We start from the raw sequence: 16,565 nt of genomic DNA on the forward strand, positions 1-16,565 counted from the left end.
CTTTTGACATGGTACCCATGGAAGTCTTAAATATCTCAAACTTAGCTCTTTTTTAAAAGCTTTGAAAAATTCTATGACATATCTTTTGGTGAGGTCTTGAACAGTTCTGAAAAACGTGAGCAATTTGAAATTATATCCTTAACTAGTAATCATGAATGAATAAAACCAATTGGGCTGAATTTATCATTGTATTATTTCAGCACAAATCTCTCAATTTACAACCCCCCCCCCCAAACTTAATAGCTCATTCCTTAGCTAAACTAGAAGGTATTATATTTATTCATCATTGGTGGTGTCAAGTTTAAATACATGGTCAATTGACCTTACAAGGGTATGTCATGGTTTAATGGTTAGCTGATATGTAATGCTAATAAAATACATGGTGGGTCAATGCAATGGCAGTTAGTTTAAACCACAATGTTTACTATCCACTCAGTGCGTTAAATTGATTTTTCATTTTATCTAATATGTACTTTTATACATCTAGCACTAAAAACAATAGAATTTTCCATCCATTAAAAATCGGCACTCATTTAAAAATCATTTAAAAACTACATCACCAACATTGACGATTATTGACTTCACATTTGAACACTTTACTTTGTTTACATTGGACGCAGAAGTACTGTAGTGCACGACAGAAATTACATAATGTTCACACAGCACAAAATGTTTTAGTTGCCAATTTCAGGCTATAATCTTTGTTTACATTTGATGCAGAAGTACTGTAGTGCACGACAGAAATGACATAATGTTCACACAGCCCAAAATGTTTTAGTTGCCAATTTCAGGCTATAATCTTTGTTTACATTGGACGCAGAAGTACTGTAGTGCACGACAGAAATGACATAATGTTCACAAAGCCCAAAATGTTTTAGTTGCCAATTTCAGGCTATAATCTTTGTTTACATTTGATGCAGAAGTACTGTAGTGCACGACAGAAATGACATAATGTTCACACAGCACAAAATGTTTTAGTTGCCAATTTCAGGCTATAATCTTTGTTTACATTGGACGCAGAAGTACTGTAGTGCACGACAGAAATGACATAATGTTCACACAGCACAAAATGTTTTAGTTGCCAATTTCAGGCTATAATCTTTGTTTACATTTGATGCAGAAGTACTGTAGTGCATGACAGAAATGACATAATGTTCACACAGCACAAAATGTTTTAGTTGCCAATTTCAGGCTATAATCTTTGTTTACATTGGACGCAGAAGTACTGTAGTGCACGACAGAAATGACATAATGTTCACACAGCCCAAAATGTTTTAGTTGCCAATTTCAGACTATAATCTTTGTTTACATTTGATGCAGAAGTACTGTAGTGCACGACAGAAATGACATAATGTTCACACAGCACAAAATGTTTTAGTTGCCAATTTCAGGCTATAATCTTTGTTTACATTTGATGCAGAAGTACTGTAGTGCACGACAGAAATGACATAATGTTCACACAGCACGAAATGTTTTAGTTGCCAATTTCAGGCTATAATCTTTGTTTACATTTGATGCAGAAGTACTGTAGTGCACGACAGAAATGACATAATGTTCACACAGCACAAAATGTTTTAGTTGCCAATTTCAGACTATAATCTTTGTTTACATTTGATGCAGAAGTACTGTAGTGCATGACAGAAATGACATAATGTTCACACAGCACGAAATGTTTTAGTTGCCAATTTCAGGCTATAATCTTTGTTTACATTTGATGCAGAAGTACTGTAGTGCACGACAGAAATGACATAATGTTCACACAGCACAAAATGTTTTAGTTGCCAATTTCAGGCTATAATCTTTGTTTACATTTGATGCAGAAGTACTGTAGTGCACGACAGAAATGACATAATGTTCACACAGCACAAAATGTTTTAGTTGCCAATTTCAGGCTATAATCTTTGTTTACATTTGATGCAGAAGTACTGTAGTACACGACAGAAATGACATAATGTTCACACATCGCAAAATGTTTTAGTTGCCAATTTCAGGCTATAATCTTTGTTTACATTGGACGCAGAAGTACTGTAGTGCACGACAGAAATGACATAATGTTCATACAGCCCAAAATGTTTTTAGTTGCCAATTTCAGGCTATAATCTCTCATTAAATAATTACTACAAGCATGGAAAAGGTTTATAATAAAAAGTTTATCATGAGAATAGTGCAAAGTATATACTCAGGCAGTATGGGGTCATGATGAATTGGTAGTTGGTAATCATAGTACTTAGTCCTTCAACATAACCAAATTACTGATTTTCTAGAATTTTCGTAATCCTTTCACAGCGATAAATTTGTACATATTTTAGAATGTCAATAGTAGCCAGTAGCTAATTAAATAGACATGTACAGATTTCAAGAGTAAGAATTGTAAATACACTGGTGGTCAGATTGGCTGAGTGGTATTTCACATCATCTTACACATGTAAATGCTGGTGTTACTGATCCCTATGAATAGATAGGCTGTACTTTATCTGACCTGCTTGCTGCTGTTGTCTGTTGATATTAAAGATATTCCAGATTGATTCTCAGTAAACTACATTTGCCATGATAAATGGGGACAGGGTTGTGACATTGTCTAGGGCACTGAGTTGATAAAATCACAAAACACAAAAATCATCAATTATCTTGTAAAATTATGAGTAATGCTGGAACCTCTTGACAATTTCAGTATAAGCACTGTTAAATATGTTTGAAAAAAGCTAGTACTACTGCAGAAGCTAAATTTGAATAAAATTAATCACATTAAAGGAATACCATTTGCTCTACTAGAAGGACATCTCTAATAGAAGTGCTTAAAAACCAAAAATCATACTTGTACATATACTGAATAATATAATATTACTTATTTAGACCATAGACCTCTGACATTTTTGAAAACACATACACTACTGAAAGAGCAAATACAGTATATGTTTTTAGGCTATTAGAAATAGATAAACTACAAGGTTATTAGTTTTACAGTATATTGTCCAAAAAATTCTACTTGGGACCCACATACCATCTTCATTATCAAAACAGATGGAGAGTAAATTTAAAAGCAACTGTCGGTACTACATATAGTCCAGACAAAATCACTTATAAACTCTTAAGTACTAGTGCATTACCCTTTCTAGTGAGTAGTGACATAATCCCAGCTAGAATTTCTTCTACTGCATTCACAGACAAAATCTGCACTATAAAGGTGCACTGTATAATGGTGTCATTTTCTAGGCTGCACTGACCTCTTTTACACAATTTGCATACATGTCTTTTCTTATGGCAATAATAATTAAAGTTCCTCAGAGGATACTGCTTTGTAACATATCTATGCTTAGACATAAACAGACCATTTGAGTTTTAAGGACTGATCAATCTCTTTCAAGAAAGGGTAAATGATTTAATTTTAATTTCTACTCAGAATGACTTTTGTTTCTTTTTGCTTTCTTTTAAATGTAGCTGTTCCAGCATAAAAAAAAGTTCCTGCACTAAAATTTGCTTTTCTCAGTTCTATTTGTAAACAATGCAATTCTCTCAAGAAAATTAATCATGTTTTATAATAAATTTTGATATTCAAAATTAACAAAAAAAATGTTAAAAAATGTGCAGTATGTTGCACTTAAATGTTGGTGTGAAAAAGGGGTTACATGCAAAATTGATTCCAATGAATTTTGTGTTTATGGAAAGGTGGTTTAAAAATCACAAAGTAACGTAACCTGTGTTTGTATGCAGTAAAACTTGCCATTGATTTTCTATGACCTTTAAGTCGTAGTTGAGTTTTAATATATCTAATACACCTGTTGTGATCAAGTGACAGTGTACAAACCTGTTGACAGATACTCTGATTATTCAGTAATAATAGACTGCTTCACTAGTCATGCTAAACTATGCAGGCTGAGACCCTTGGTTTACATTCCTTAAGTCTGTATTTAAATTTCCACTCCACAAAATATATCTTTGTTGTCCTAGGTACTTGTGGGGAAGGCCACAATCTATTTATGGACATCTACGGTCGATTCAGGAATATCACTCAGTCATGAAAATTAGTTAATCATTCGATAGTTTTATTTCGGACTCACCAAGAGATAACAAGATGGTGGAGCAACAGCAAAAGTGACAGATTGTAACAATAACAAAATTTGAGCGGTAAACCATGTGATTGGCTGAACGCTATAACATTGTAGCTAAATGTAACAATGACGTAATAATCGTAAAGTTCTAACATAAAATAAAACATGTGTGGGTTCCAACGATAGTACTAGTACATTGGTAAAAAATTTGGTTAGGTATATTTTGTAATCATATTGTATTTGCTCTGCTTTTGTAAAAGACTTAAGTGTGTCTATAGTCAAAAGTCAAAAGTCATGATCCAGCATTCAGTTTTTGGTTTGTGTATGCTTCTAATATAGAAATATTTATATTATTTTTTTTTTATTAAGAAATTTGTAAATTGAAGTATTGGTGCAGGCAGCAAAATATAAGTACTGACTTGTATCATCCTTGTAGTCTAGAATGAATAAAATAGTTACAGCTGTGGGGGCTAATACCACATTATATTTCAGATTACCACTTTGCAAACTGGGAGAAAATAGCATGTATGAAAAATCTTTATTTTTTTTCAAATTTGTGTTGTAAATCGAATACTGGTATGCTATTTTAATAAATGCACAGTATGTTTTCCAGATGTTTAATTTACCTTTCTGTGGCTATAATTATTATGGCAGAATAATTATTTTTTTTGTAATGTGTCTCAGCAGTTGGGACGAAAGTGATATATCTAAATGTAATTTGCCATTGTATGCCAAAGTAAAGTACATGTGTTCAGTGAATATATTTAAATGATTTAATGAAGTATGAATGCTTTACTTTGATCTCTCAGCATTCTTCTACCTACTTGAAATATCTTCAGTAAATGCAATCTTATACTGTAAAAAAAATCTGTATTCTTTGTAAGCAATCATCAGCCTAGTCCCTGCCTGTGTGATCCTTTAACTTAGATTTAAGTGCAGGAGAGTAGATATACATGTATATTTTGTTTTGATTAGCAAATCTACTAATTGCAGTCATGATTCAGTAGATATAGTCTTTGAAGTCTGTATTGTTAGTCATAGTTTGTTTTTTGCCATTCTGGTCATCACGTACAGAGTACACATAGCTACTTTTGTAGGTTCAGAGATGCAAGCAAATAGGTTTGTTGTACAGGAAACTTAACACAGAAAAGAAAGGGTAGTTCACTTTTTATTCAATATATTCTGAAAAATAAAAGTGATAAACGAACCTCAGTAGAGCACATTCTTTGTCCAATGAAGTTTGATACTCTGTCTAGAAGTTTTTACATTTTGCAAAAACCAACTGCAATTTTTTTTTTGAGATTTTTTAAGTCACTACAATTAAATACATTTTGCATACTACTCAAGATACATGTTTAATGTTCAGCAGAACTATAACTTTTACAAAGAATTATTCACAAATTTAGAATGCTGATTCGTTGATAATCTGCTGTAAACTTATTGAAGGTATAATTTTCTGACCTGTGGCACTTTTATTGGTCATGCTCTATGTTTGTATCAGAATTAAATACCAGTGCAAACTACTGCTTTTTTTGATCAGTCACAATTCACATCAGCTAATAATTTTTATTTGAGTTGTGTGTTTGTGGAATGCACCATTCTTTTAATTTGTGCCTTCAATTGGTGAATTGGTTCACTGATGTACAATGTATATTGGTACGAAAGGATGATGTTTACACTGCTGATATTGTTAATTTATAGCCATCCATCAATACTGTTGTTTTAGGAGTTTACTGTATTCCAAATGACAATGGCTTCACAACCAAACAGAGTTGTTTTCTTTCAATGACTTTATTTACATCCATCTACATCATTTGAAGATGTCACAGAGGCATTCTGTGTTAAATTTTTTTTTTTTTATATTATAAGGTTATTTGGAGAGTTCAAAAGCAGTATAGCGATCATATTGACCCATACTGCCTGAGTGCATATTTTGCGGTATTCTCATGATAATCTTATTATTATACATATTTTAAGAGATTACTGTAAAATACTTTATTTTCACTTGCAACTAATTTTTGCTATTTTCGCTGAAGGAATGATTCAGTTAAAATAAAATCCAGCTAATATACATTTATTCCTATATTTTACATTCAACTCGTCAAAAATTGGTGAAAATAAATTCCATACAAAACACCCAAAAAGTCTTTTCAGCGAAAATTAATTCCAGCTGAGATATTTGTGTCAGTGACAGAATTCTATTTCCATGGTGTGCTATGGAACTTCTGCATCCAATGTAAACAAAAGAAAATGTTTGAATGTTACATCAATAATCTGGAACATGTCAATGTTAGTAACCTAGTTTACACCATGTAAGGGAAAGTTTGAATGTTTAAATAAGTGGTGACAGGTATAGGAAGGAGTGCTGATACAGCTTTTTATAGAATGGCTAATTTTATTGTTTTCGGTGCTAGAAGTATAATAATATCATCTATATTAATGTGTTTTCACTTTGACCATATGTTATCAATAGCTGTGTGAGCAATATTAGGCAAATGAGAAACAGAAAGGTTTTTGAAGGCTGGCTCTTCTCTATGTTATTTTTACCACTGCTTTGCTTGATTGTAATAGAGTGAATGGTAGAAAGAGTTATTAAGAATTTAGGCTAAACAAGTGAACAGCTGGTAGTCAGCTGTAGTAAAGATATGTGCCTCCTGGTTTGTTCAAGTCAAACTAATGACAAGACAGCAGAATGTTTGAAAATAAAACATCTTGATTTTTTGTGGCTGTTTTGAAAAATGAGTCAGAAGTCTTCATCTCTCTCCGCATCTGGAGTTGCATTTTTAATTACATGTTTCCCTTGCTGTCTTTGGGTCTTTACCCAGCAGACCATTGCAATAAGTGATAAACTAAGATTTATAAATTGAGATTAATTTTAGCTAAAGTACCTTAGCCAAGACATAGACTTTTAGCGTCTATGCATGGCCAAGGTAACATTTCACTGTATTGGTGCCTCCAGTATTTGTATATTTATATTAATAATGTTTGTATTTGATTACAGTGTTCAGCTACATGTGGCAGAGGACAAAGATATCGTGCAGTTTACTGTATTGACAGTGAAGGCAGAGATCTACCAGATGAGCTATGCCAAAGTGAGAAACCTAAACAGTCAAGAGGATGTCGTGTAATGAAATGTCCAAAATGGAAGTCAGAACCCTGGAGTAAGGTAATCCTAACACTGATAATTCACACACAACTTCCACGTTCAGCCTGTTCTATTTGAATTTAGTTGTGCACTTGTGTATAACATCGCCCTCTGTTGACAACTTTTGGTATTATAAGGGATTTGTTTTTATTGCATTATTTTATTTGTGTTTGTAAATTTTGTGGCTTTGTGCTTACTACAATAACTTAACAATTGTATCTAGACAATTCAGCCTCAATAATTGAACCATGATAATAAGGATGAAAATAAATTTGTTTTTACCAGTGTTCAGTTAAATGTGGAGAAGGTGTGAAGACAAGAGAAGTAAAATGTACTAAAGATAGATACCGTACAGGGATTTCTGAATTGTGTGACCCAAGAAAGAAACCAATTGATACACGCAAATGTAAAAAACCTGATTGTGTCACATATACATGGAGGACTGGTAGGTGGTCACAGGTAAGCACGTCTCCTCTAGTAATGCATATAGGGCTATGAGTAATCTCTATATTATTTGCCCAATCTCAGCACCTCCCTTTTCAGTGTACCATTATTTTGCGGTATTAATCAGGTTTTCTACATCCTACTATATTAAATAATGCAAATTCTAATGAAGAAAGTATTTCAAAATAAGACAGTACTGTAGAATACTTTATTTTCGCTTGGAATTTATTTTCGCTGAAGGGATGATTCCGTGAATATAAAATCCAGCGAATATACTTTTTTTCCTATATTTCACATTAAACTCATAAAAAATCAGCGAAAATTAATTCCAGCGAAAATAAAGTATTCCACAGTATTTCAAAAAATCATGGTATTAACTGCTATATCCTGAACCGGAAATCACCTAAGAACTATGTACATTCACAGGCGTTTGGCAGGGACTGCAACAAACTACTCCTCTGTACTCAACTGGTTGACACATGATCTTTGGGTTTCCATTTTAAGTTCACATAAAGAAAAAAAATCATGTTTTTCTATTCAAATTTCTATTAAAGTATCATTATCATTTATTGCATACTCCAATATGATTTGGTACAGTTAAGAAACACTTTTTAGATGCTCACAGATTATTAAAATCACCCATTAACATTCTCATGCTTGTTTACCCTTTCGTTTCTTACTACAACATTTCATTTGATATTTTACTTATAGTACACACCCTCCTCTCTTAACCTTTTCACCACCATTTCCCTCTTTTCATCACAAATGTGCAAAATAGTCCCTTTTATAGAGTGCACTTTTCTTCAGAAGATTTGGACTAAAATAGCCAAATATTTTGAATAAAAACAAAAAATTGGCTCAGATTTTGTCTGTTGGGTGAGAAAGTCTGGTGGTGAAAAAGTATGATACAAAAACATGGTTTCAAGATGATTGATAACTTTATTCATCAACAGTGTACAAGGTCTTGCAGCGGAGGTAAAAGACACAGAGTTGTTCATTGCATTGATAGTAAAGACCAGCTTGTAGAAGATAGAAAGTGTGGTAAAAAAAGACCCAGGAACTCAAAGAAATGTAATTCCCAATCTTGCCCTGGTCCTACAGTTATATGGACCAATGGCCAGTGGTCTGAAGTATGTATGATCATATTTTAGTTAAATTGTTATAGATATACAGCATGCAATCTGCTTCACTATGAGAAGGACATACTTATCTACATGCTATGCCATCTCTTAGATTTGTTCATTTCGTGATGATATCTTCAATTATCTAATTTTGTGAATACTTATTTACATTTCTATGTATTAGCTCAATGTGCAATGTTTCTTGTTAATTTCAACATGGGAATGTCCATCAAAGTACTAATCACTAAGTTATAGTCATCAATAATTTCTTTGAATAAGCTAGGCTTGAAATCAGTTTGCTTTAATAAACTAATTTTAATCTATTATCAGTGTTCACAGACATGTGGACAGGGTCACCAATCAAGACGAGTGTCTTGTAAGATACTCAGCAAAGGAGGATGGCCTGTACCAGGAGACACTACAGGATGTGAAGTGAGTAAAAAGCCATCAGCAGTCAAATTATGTAATCTGGGTGAATGTGACGCTAGCAATCATTGGATAGTAGGAATGTGGAGTGAAGTAAGTATATACAGTAAAAATAAGTCATATTTTAATGATCAAGTATACAATAAATGAATTTTATTTTAATATGTATATATCAAATAAAGCAGTTATCGTAACTTCCTTCTCACACAGACGAATATATACATGATTTATATAAAAAAAATTAATAAGTGTATGGGGTGACCAATCTGTTGAGTGCCTGATGAATTAAATTACCATAGTGTTGAGCTGAATCTAGTGGTTTGGTAATCCTGTGTGTCACTATAATATATATTTCTCTTAATTTAGTGTTCTAGGAGTTGTGGAATTGGAATAACACAAAGAAAAGTACAATGTACAGGTAGAAGTGGGGAAACTAGATTAGAAAATATGTGCCGTCCTCCTGCTGTCAAACCTGAAAGTTTCAGAACATGTGATAGTGGACCATGTAAGTTCATATATATTCTTTTCTTTTACATTATTTTCAATCAAATTATACAGAGTCATGTAAAATGTGATAGTGACATCTGTAACACCAAGTCAAAAGCTGATTTTGTATGTCATGCTTATATCACAGATGTGTGGGATAATTCTCCAAAAATGACAGAGATGTATCTTTGATCAAACATTTCAATGATCCAGCATACAATAAATTAACATGTATTTCAAACATGTATTTAAACATGTATTTCAAACATGTATTTAAACATGTATTTCAAACATGTATTTAAACATGTATTTTCAAACATGTATTTCAAACATGTATTTAAACATGTATTTAAACATGTATTTAAACATGTATTTAAACATGTATTTCAAACATGTATTTAAACATGTATTTCAAACATGTATTTCAAATATGTATTTCAAACATGTATTTAAACATGTATTAAAATATGTTAATCCTGACCACGTTGCAGTATAGTGCAGGAATCATTTCTCAAAACAATTTTACAGCATAGCTCACAATAATATCAACTTCATTAATCTGAAACCCCAAAACATAGATTACAGTACTCTTAGCATTTTCATTTTATGGATATTTACACTTGGCATGCAAATAAAGGAAGGTTCTCATTAAAATTAAAAATTTGAGAAGCAGAATTTGAGATGAGTGCAAACCCCAAATAAAACGCTAAAAGATATTTTTTCAATTTTTGTTGTGTTGATCATGAATTGACTCGATTTCAACATTCTGTGTGTGTCTTAGGTTTACCTGGAAGTTGTCAAGATGTTAAAAAGATGAAAGGTGTTACCAAGGACAGTGAATATCAAATCTTAGTGCATGGAAGACTGTTACAGGTGTACTGTTATAATATGATATCAGATAATCCATCCGAATATCTTACACTGCCAGCTGGTGAAGCTGAAAATTTTTCAGAAATTTATCCAAAAACGTAAGTTACTTGACCTAATAGAGGAGCAGCAATTTGGTCTACTCGGTAGAGTAAGGCGGATGCCCCACTAAAAAGTTCTGAAACAAGCCTAGCTGGGTTTGAATTGTAATTGATTCAGTTATTTATGTATTGAACTTATTGATCAGCAAATTTTCTATAGTGCATTTCCTTTATAGCACAAAAGACAATTCCATCTTAATATGCATAGAGAGAGAGGTCAGCATCACTGATGTAAGGACTGCCGCTTCCATTGATGAATAAAAACAGTTGTCATTATTTATATAACATTTGTTTATTAGGAGAGACTGCACTGACTCATGACTGTTTTTCATTTTAAACTAAATTTATATTATTATTGCTGTACACTGATATAAATGTTATTTTTTAAGATACAATAAAACACTATTATTCATTCTTATCAAAATATTGGCATTTGTTCCAAATTGTCGCGAGATGATATATTAATATATTTAATATTATTGATCTCTTTCAGTTTATTAGAGCCCAAAAAGTGTCCAGATAATGGGAACAGGAATTATGACTGTGCTTGTACTGTTCATGGTCATCCAGAATCTGGATTTTCATCATTCACTAAAATCAGAATTGATATAAATACATTATCAGTTCTTGGTAAGTAGAACAAGTTATCAACAATAGGCTCTCTAAATTGACATGAAGCTGTGACGCAACTCGTTAGAACATGATACATTGATATAGTCATTTTAAAAAACATCTAATTATAATTATTGAATTTGTAATTTGGTAAAATGTAATCCACACTTATAAACAGAATAAGTGTAAAAATAAAATGAATCATAGGCCAAAACATTTTTGTTTATGCCTCAAGTTATTTTAATATACTGTAAAATATTTTTGCTTGGAATTAATTTTCGCTATTTTCACTTAAGGAATGATTCCTTTTTTCCTAAACTTTACATCCAACTTGTCAAAAATCAGTGAAAATAAATTCCATCTAAAACACCCATAAAGTCTTTTCAGCAAAAAATAATTCCAGCTAAAATAAAGTATTTCACAGTATATAGTCACATATACTTTTTCTTGAAGACTGACCTTCCCAGCAGCCAACAAGCTGACTCAACTTGATTTTAAGGATTCCATTTTGACTCAGGAATTCTACAAAATCAGCTCTGTAACAGGGCACACTGGTTATCAATCCCTATGTCCAACTATTACAGTCAATAAATGAGTTGTCAACTGGGCCTATATGATAACCAAATAACATACTGATTTGGTATAATCATATTTGGATAGTGTATTCTTCATTTTTTTTGGATCAGTGCTTCTGAATACGTTTTGATTCTTGAATTTACTTGGTTGAAAATTTTTTTTAATGTGTTCATTATTCCTACATCGTTTCTGAACTGACTGTGTTGATAATGTTTGTAGAAACCATTATTGATATAAAAAATTCATTCATTTGTATTCACATTCATTTATTTTATTTTTGTTCCCAGATGATGATTCCAAGTTCTCAACAACGAAAATTGGAATCTTTGTCCCATTTGGTACTGCAGGTGATTGTTATAGTTACGCTAATTGTCCACAGGGACATTTCAATATTAATTTAACTGGCACTGGTTTAGCTGTCACTGCCGAAACAAGCTGGGATACTGCTGGTACAGCTGTCACCAGAAATATTTTCAGAGAAAAGGTAATTATACATTGTGTTTAGTTCTATAGGAAGACATAAACTTTTTTTTTTTTTTCGAGAAATTTTTACTAGATAATATTTGTCTTTTCCAACAAAGCAATTTTCCTTTAATTTACTATAAACTGTAATCTAGCAATTTATGTGAAAATAATAGGGCACTAGTCATTGCACTGTCACAGTGTTGTTTTTGGCATACGTGTGACCAGTGACTTCTCTAACGTGACTGATTTTGTAAGAATCTTGATGGAATTGATTTTAATTATGCTGCTGACAGAGCTATTTAAAAAAAAAATAAAGTGGCTGTAGGAAGCTTCTGAAGGCATGAAATAAAATGATGTGACTCTAGATTTCCTTTGTTTTGAAGAACACTATATTAATGTATATTTTTCTGGTATGTCATTGGTTGTGCCGTGGATGAATCATGACTACTTGTGACACAAACAATTTCTGGGTGTCAGTGACATGTCTTATTGGCTAAGAGTGCACACTGCATAGAACTTATACAATGCACACAAAATATATCGTTTAGAACATGTGTTGTACAACTAGCACCATCATTAAACCTTGTGAATAATCAGTTTTTAAAGTAAATGAAGATGCAGCTGAATTGGATACTGTAAAATAAGGATGATTCAGTCAAAATAAAATCCGAATATACAGTTCTTCTATAATTTTACATTCAACTCAGCAAAAATCAGTGATCCATACACAAAACACCCTAAAAAGCCTTTTGAGCAATAATTAAATCCAGCAAAAATATTATTCAGTAGTTTAATATCAAAGGAGTTATTGTGATTTCAGTGGAATTTTAACTCCCAAACATTCAGTTCCTTATTATATATTTATTCATGAACGAAATTCTCATTATTATCATTTACTTCTGTAGAATGGTCAAATAATACGTGGTAGGTGTGGTGGTTATTGTGGTAAATGTTTTCCAGACAGGATGAGTGGATTACAACTTGCATTCCTTTCATGATAGTATATCAAGATGCCAAACTCAGGTCAGTTATAACTTTTATTGTAAATAAAAAAAAAACTATAGCAAATGTAAATTCTTCATAGCAGGGCTGTGTATTTGCTCCATATGAGGTGCATCTGCACTTGAAACATGTAGATATCAAACAATCATAACTGGATTATTAAAATATTACTTTTTTTTTCTATTAACACACATCTGCTGCTAATGGAGCAAATACAGCTTTATAAGTTTTGTGAAATTGTTCATTTTAACAAAATATTAGGGCAAAGAGAAATGTATTAATATCTACTTAACTTTACTTCAAAAAGATATCAAAGGAAAGTTTATATTTCTGCGTCCACCAACACTCAGACGACATGGCTTATTAGCATTTGTTTTGTACGCGCATTTATGTCAAATTTTGATCTCTCTGTTTTGCACTCAGAGTTGGTCATGTGATTAAAAGATTACCTGATATCACTTGTTCATAGAGCTTGTTAATTCTCATTGCATCATGGTCATGGGTTTGTGAATAATACTAACCCATGACATCACTCATATCAACCATCTCTACAACCAAATGATTTCAGATGATTACTGTGGAATACTTTATTTTCGCTGGAATTAATTTTCGCTGAAAAGGCTTTTTGGGCGTTTTGCTTGGAATTTATTTTCACTGATTTTTCATGAGTTTAATAGGAAATATAGGAAAAAAAGTATATTCGCTGGATTTTATTTTCACGGAATCATCCCTTCAGCGAAAATAGCGAAAATAAATTCCAAGCGAAAATAAAGTATTCTGCAGTACCTCAAAATAAAGTTTAACCTGCATTAATAAACCTAATTATTTTCTTTCTTTTTTTATAGGGATTTGTACAGTCTTTTTAAAGATATATATTTTTAGAAATATTTTTATAACACAAAAAAGCTCGGATAGATTAAAAATTCTATTGAACATTGGTGCTAACTGAATACCCTTATATCATTTCAACAGTATACAAAACAATGTATCTCAAATGTATATACCAATATTTTATTTTTATATATATGTATTTTTTATAAGTTATGTAAGGAAACAACAGATGTCTAAGAATTTTGATAATTATTTTTTCCTCTTCAAACATATGAAATGTTATATGAGGTAATTTATTGAGTTGTATGAACAAAGCTCAGTATTGGGGTTTTGAAGCTTATGAAACCAAACGATGCACTATTTGATAATACCATATTTTGTCTATAATAAATCATGCAATTAATATTAATGTATAAGGTGCATCAAAATCCCATGTGTTTGTATTGGTGTGACAAGACACCAAACTGACAATGTGATTGGTTCAACTTCCATGTCATTTCTCAAATTAAATACTGAGTGTGCTTTTAAGATTTATAATTCAATGGGGAACAAAAGACCAATCCAAAGTGCAAACAGCACAGACAATAAAGAGTATCTTGTGATTAGGGCCTTTACCTTAATAAAGCAAATCTGTAGTAGAAAACATCACAAGAAAATAATTTCAAGATATATACTCACAGTTTTGGTCAAAGTCAAGTGAATTGTGCAAGGCAGAAAAAATATTGGTAGATTCAGCAGTCAGTTGCATTACCCTGTGCACATTACTGAACTGAGGCAAATTCACATAAATACCAGTACAAATGTCTAATTGTATGCTTTTTTATTTGCTCATGCATACCATAACCATTCTACTTTTTTCTGAATCCACAAAAGCTCAGTTTATTTGGTTGATGTTGTGGATTCAAACCTCATTCTTCGCAAACTTTTCATTAATTGAGGAACAACTCTATCTCCTTGTCAACTCTGGATGTCTCACCCTGACTAAAGCTGTACTTTTTTAGCCAAGGCGCAAAGTCTGATTTACATTAGCAGTTTACATTGCTGAGTTGACAAGTTACATTTAGTTACCTGCAGCGTTTATATTCTGCAAATAATTGTAAATCCTTATGGTTGAATACATTTTTAATGGTATCAAATCCGCATAAATATACAGCTAGAATAGTGAGTCATATGACTAAAAGGTAGAAGCCTACTCATGATTTCAAATACACCAGAATTTATTAATTTTCCAATAAATTGTACTTCCAGGCAATATATCGATATTGACTTAAAAAAAGTTGGGGGTCACCAGCTTGGTTTACGATAAAATGATGGATGTATTTTAGTGGATAGTGGCCATTTTTTTTCGGATTATTGTACTTTTACCATAGATTCCTATGGCAGAGATAATATGCCATATCTCAAATTGTAGGCTGGTGACATAGGCTGAACAAATAATATATTGTGAATGATGGGATACTTTTGTTTGTTCTCAATTCTTTAAAAAATCTGAGTTTTAAAAACTGGCAAAAAATGCATGGAATTGTTCTGAAAATAGCGATTTTTGAAAAATACTTTATATTAACACATAAAAGAATGCTATTTAATAGTTGCATTGGACAATAGCTTCATGATTTCATACAATGAACATTATCATGCGATTTATGACCAACTTTAATAAAAATTGTGAGTAGGCTTCTACCTTAAGGTATAAATTACACCTGTATTGGGCTTTGGCAGAATTAACATGTCCTGTTTGTATATTTATGTGCAGAAAATGATAACTGTCGTCATATTAAGCTGCTGATTTTCAGTTCAGGCTGTCGATGAGATTTCTTTGTAGCTTATATCCGACTGTCTGAATTGCAAACCTTCTATAAACAATGAGATTGTTCAAATCAATATTTACATAGAATATGAGAAATCATCAGTTTTAAAGTGAATGAAAATGATTATCATAGAATATGAATTTGATAAAATAATACTGTAGATTACCTGGAATTATTTTTGCTGAAACCCACAACTTGGATTGACAAATCATGTGCAAAGTATTTGTATTTTCACTGGACTTACAACTAAATTCCAAGTAAAAATATGGTATTCTGCAGTAATCGGTGAATATCAAAAATTTCTAGTATTTCAGGTGTATAAAATCATCATTTAAGATTGTATTTAATAGACCGTCAGTTCCAACAAGAACATACCAATACTGGTATTGTAATTAATGTAGTTACATACCTTCAATTATATCACTGCCACGTGTTTTTATTAAACTATATTTTTCTATAAACTATGCAGTAAAAATTGTCAACATATTGCAAACATAGATGCTATATCTTGCAGAGGTTCCTGTATATTGTATTTTTCTTAATAGTGCTATTGACATATTAAATGTAAATTGACATATACTTTACCGTCCTAAACCCACCCAACCATTTTGTTCCCTCTAGACTGACAAAAC

At 31.9% G+C, this 16,565-nt stretch overlaps 1 protein-coding gene across 1 annotated transcript in view; it reads left to right on the top strand.

The window, feature by feature from the left end:
• The window catches only part of LOC100368431 (A disintegrin and metalloproteinase with thrombospondin motifs 9), a 61,410-nt gene extending 46,869 nt beyond the window's left edge, over positions 1 to 14,541 (top strand). Inside the window, exons 25-34 of the mRNA XM_085497284.1 lie at positions 7,051 to 7,215; positions 7,480 to 7,653; positions 8,592 to 8,768; positions 9,090 to 9,278; positions 9,552 to 9,690; positions 10,453 to 10,639; positions 11,133 to 11,269; positions 12,115 to 12,311; positions 13,198 to 13,315; positions 14,140 to 14,541. Coding sequence (XP_085353410.1) covers positions 7,051 to 7,215; positions 7,480 to 7,653; positions 8,592 to 8,768; positions 9,090 to 9,278; positions 9,552 to 9,690; positions 10,453 to 10,639; positions 11,133 to 11,269; positions 12,115 to 12,311; positions 13,198 to 13,290 — 1,458 coding nt within the window. The 3' untranslated portion in view covers positions 13,291 to 13,315; positions 14,140 to 14,541. The remainder of the gene's footprint in view (positions 1 to 7,050; positions 7,216 to 7,479; positions 7,654 to 8,591; positions 8,769 to 9,089; positions 9,279 to 9,551; positions 9,691 to 10,452; positions 10,640 to 11,132; positions 11,270 to 12,114; positions 12,312 to 13,197; positions 13,316 to 14,139) is intronic.
• The last annotated feature ends 2,024 nt before the right edge of the window (positions 14,542 to 16,565 follow it).

This window comes from Saccoglossus kowalevskii, chromosome 3, assembly GCF_978046115.1.
Source record: "Saccoglossus kowalevskii chromosome 3, keSacKowa6.1, whole genome shotgun sequence".
NCBI classification, from domain to species: Eukaryota; Metazoa; Hemichordata; class Enteropneusta; family Harrimaniidae; genus Saccoglossus; species Saccoglossus kowalevskii.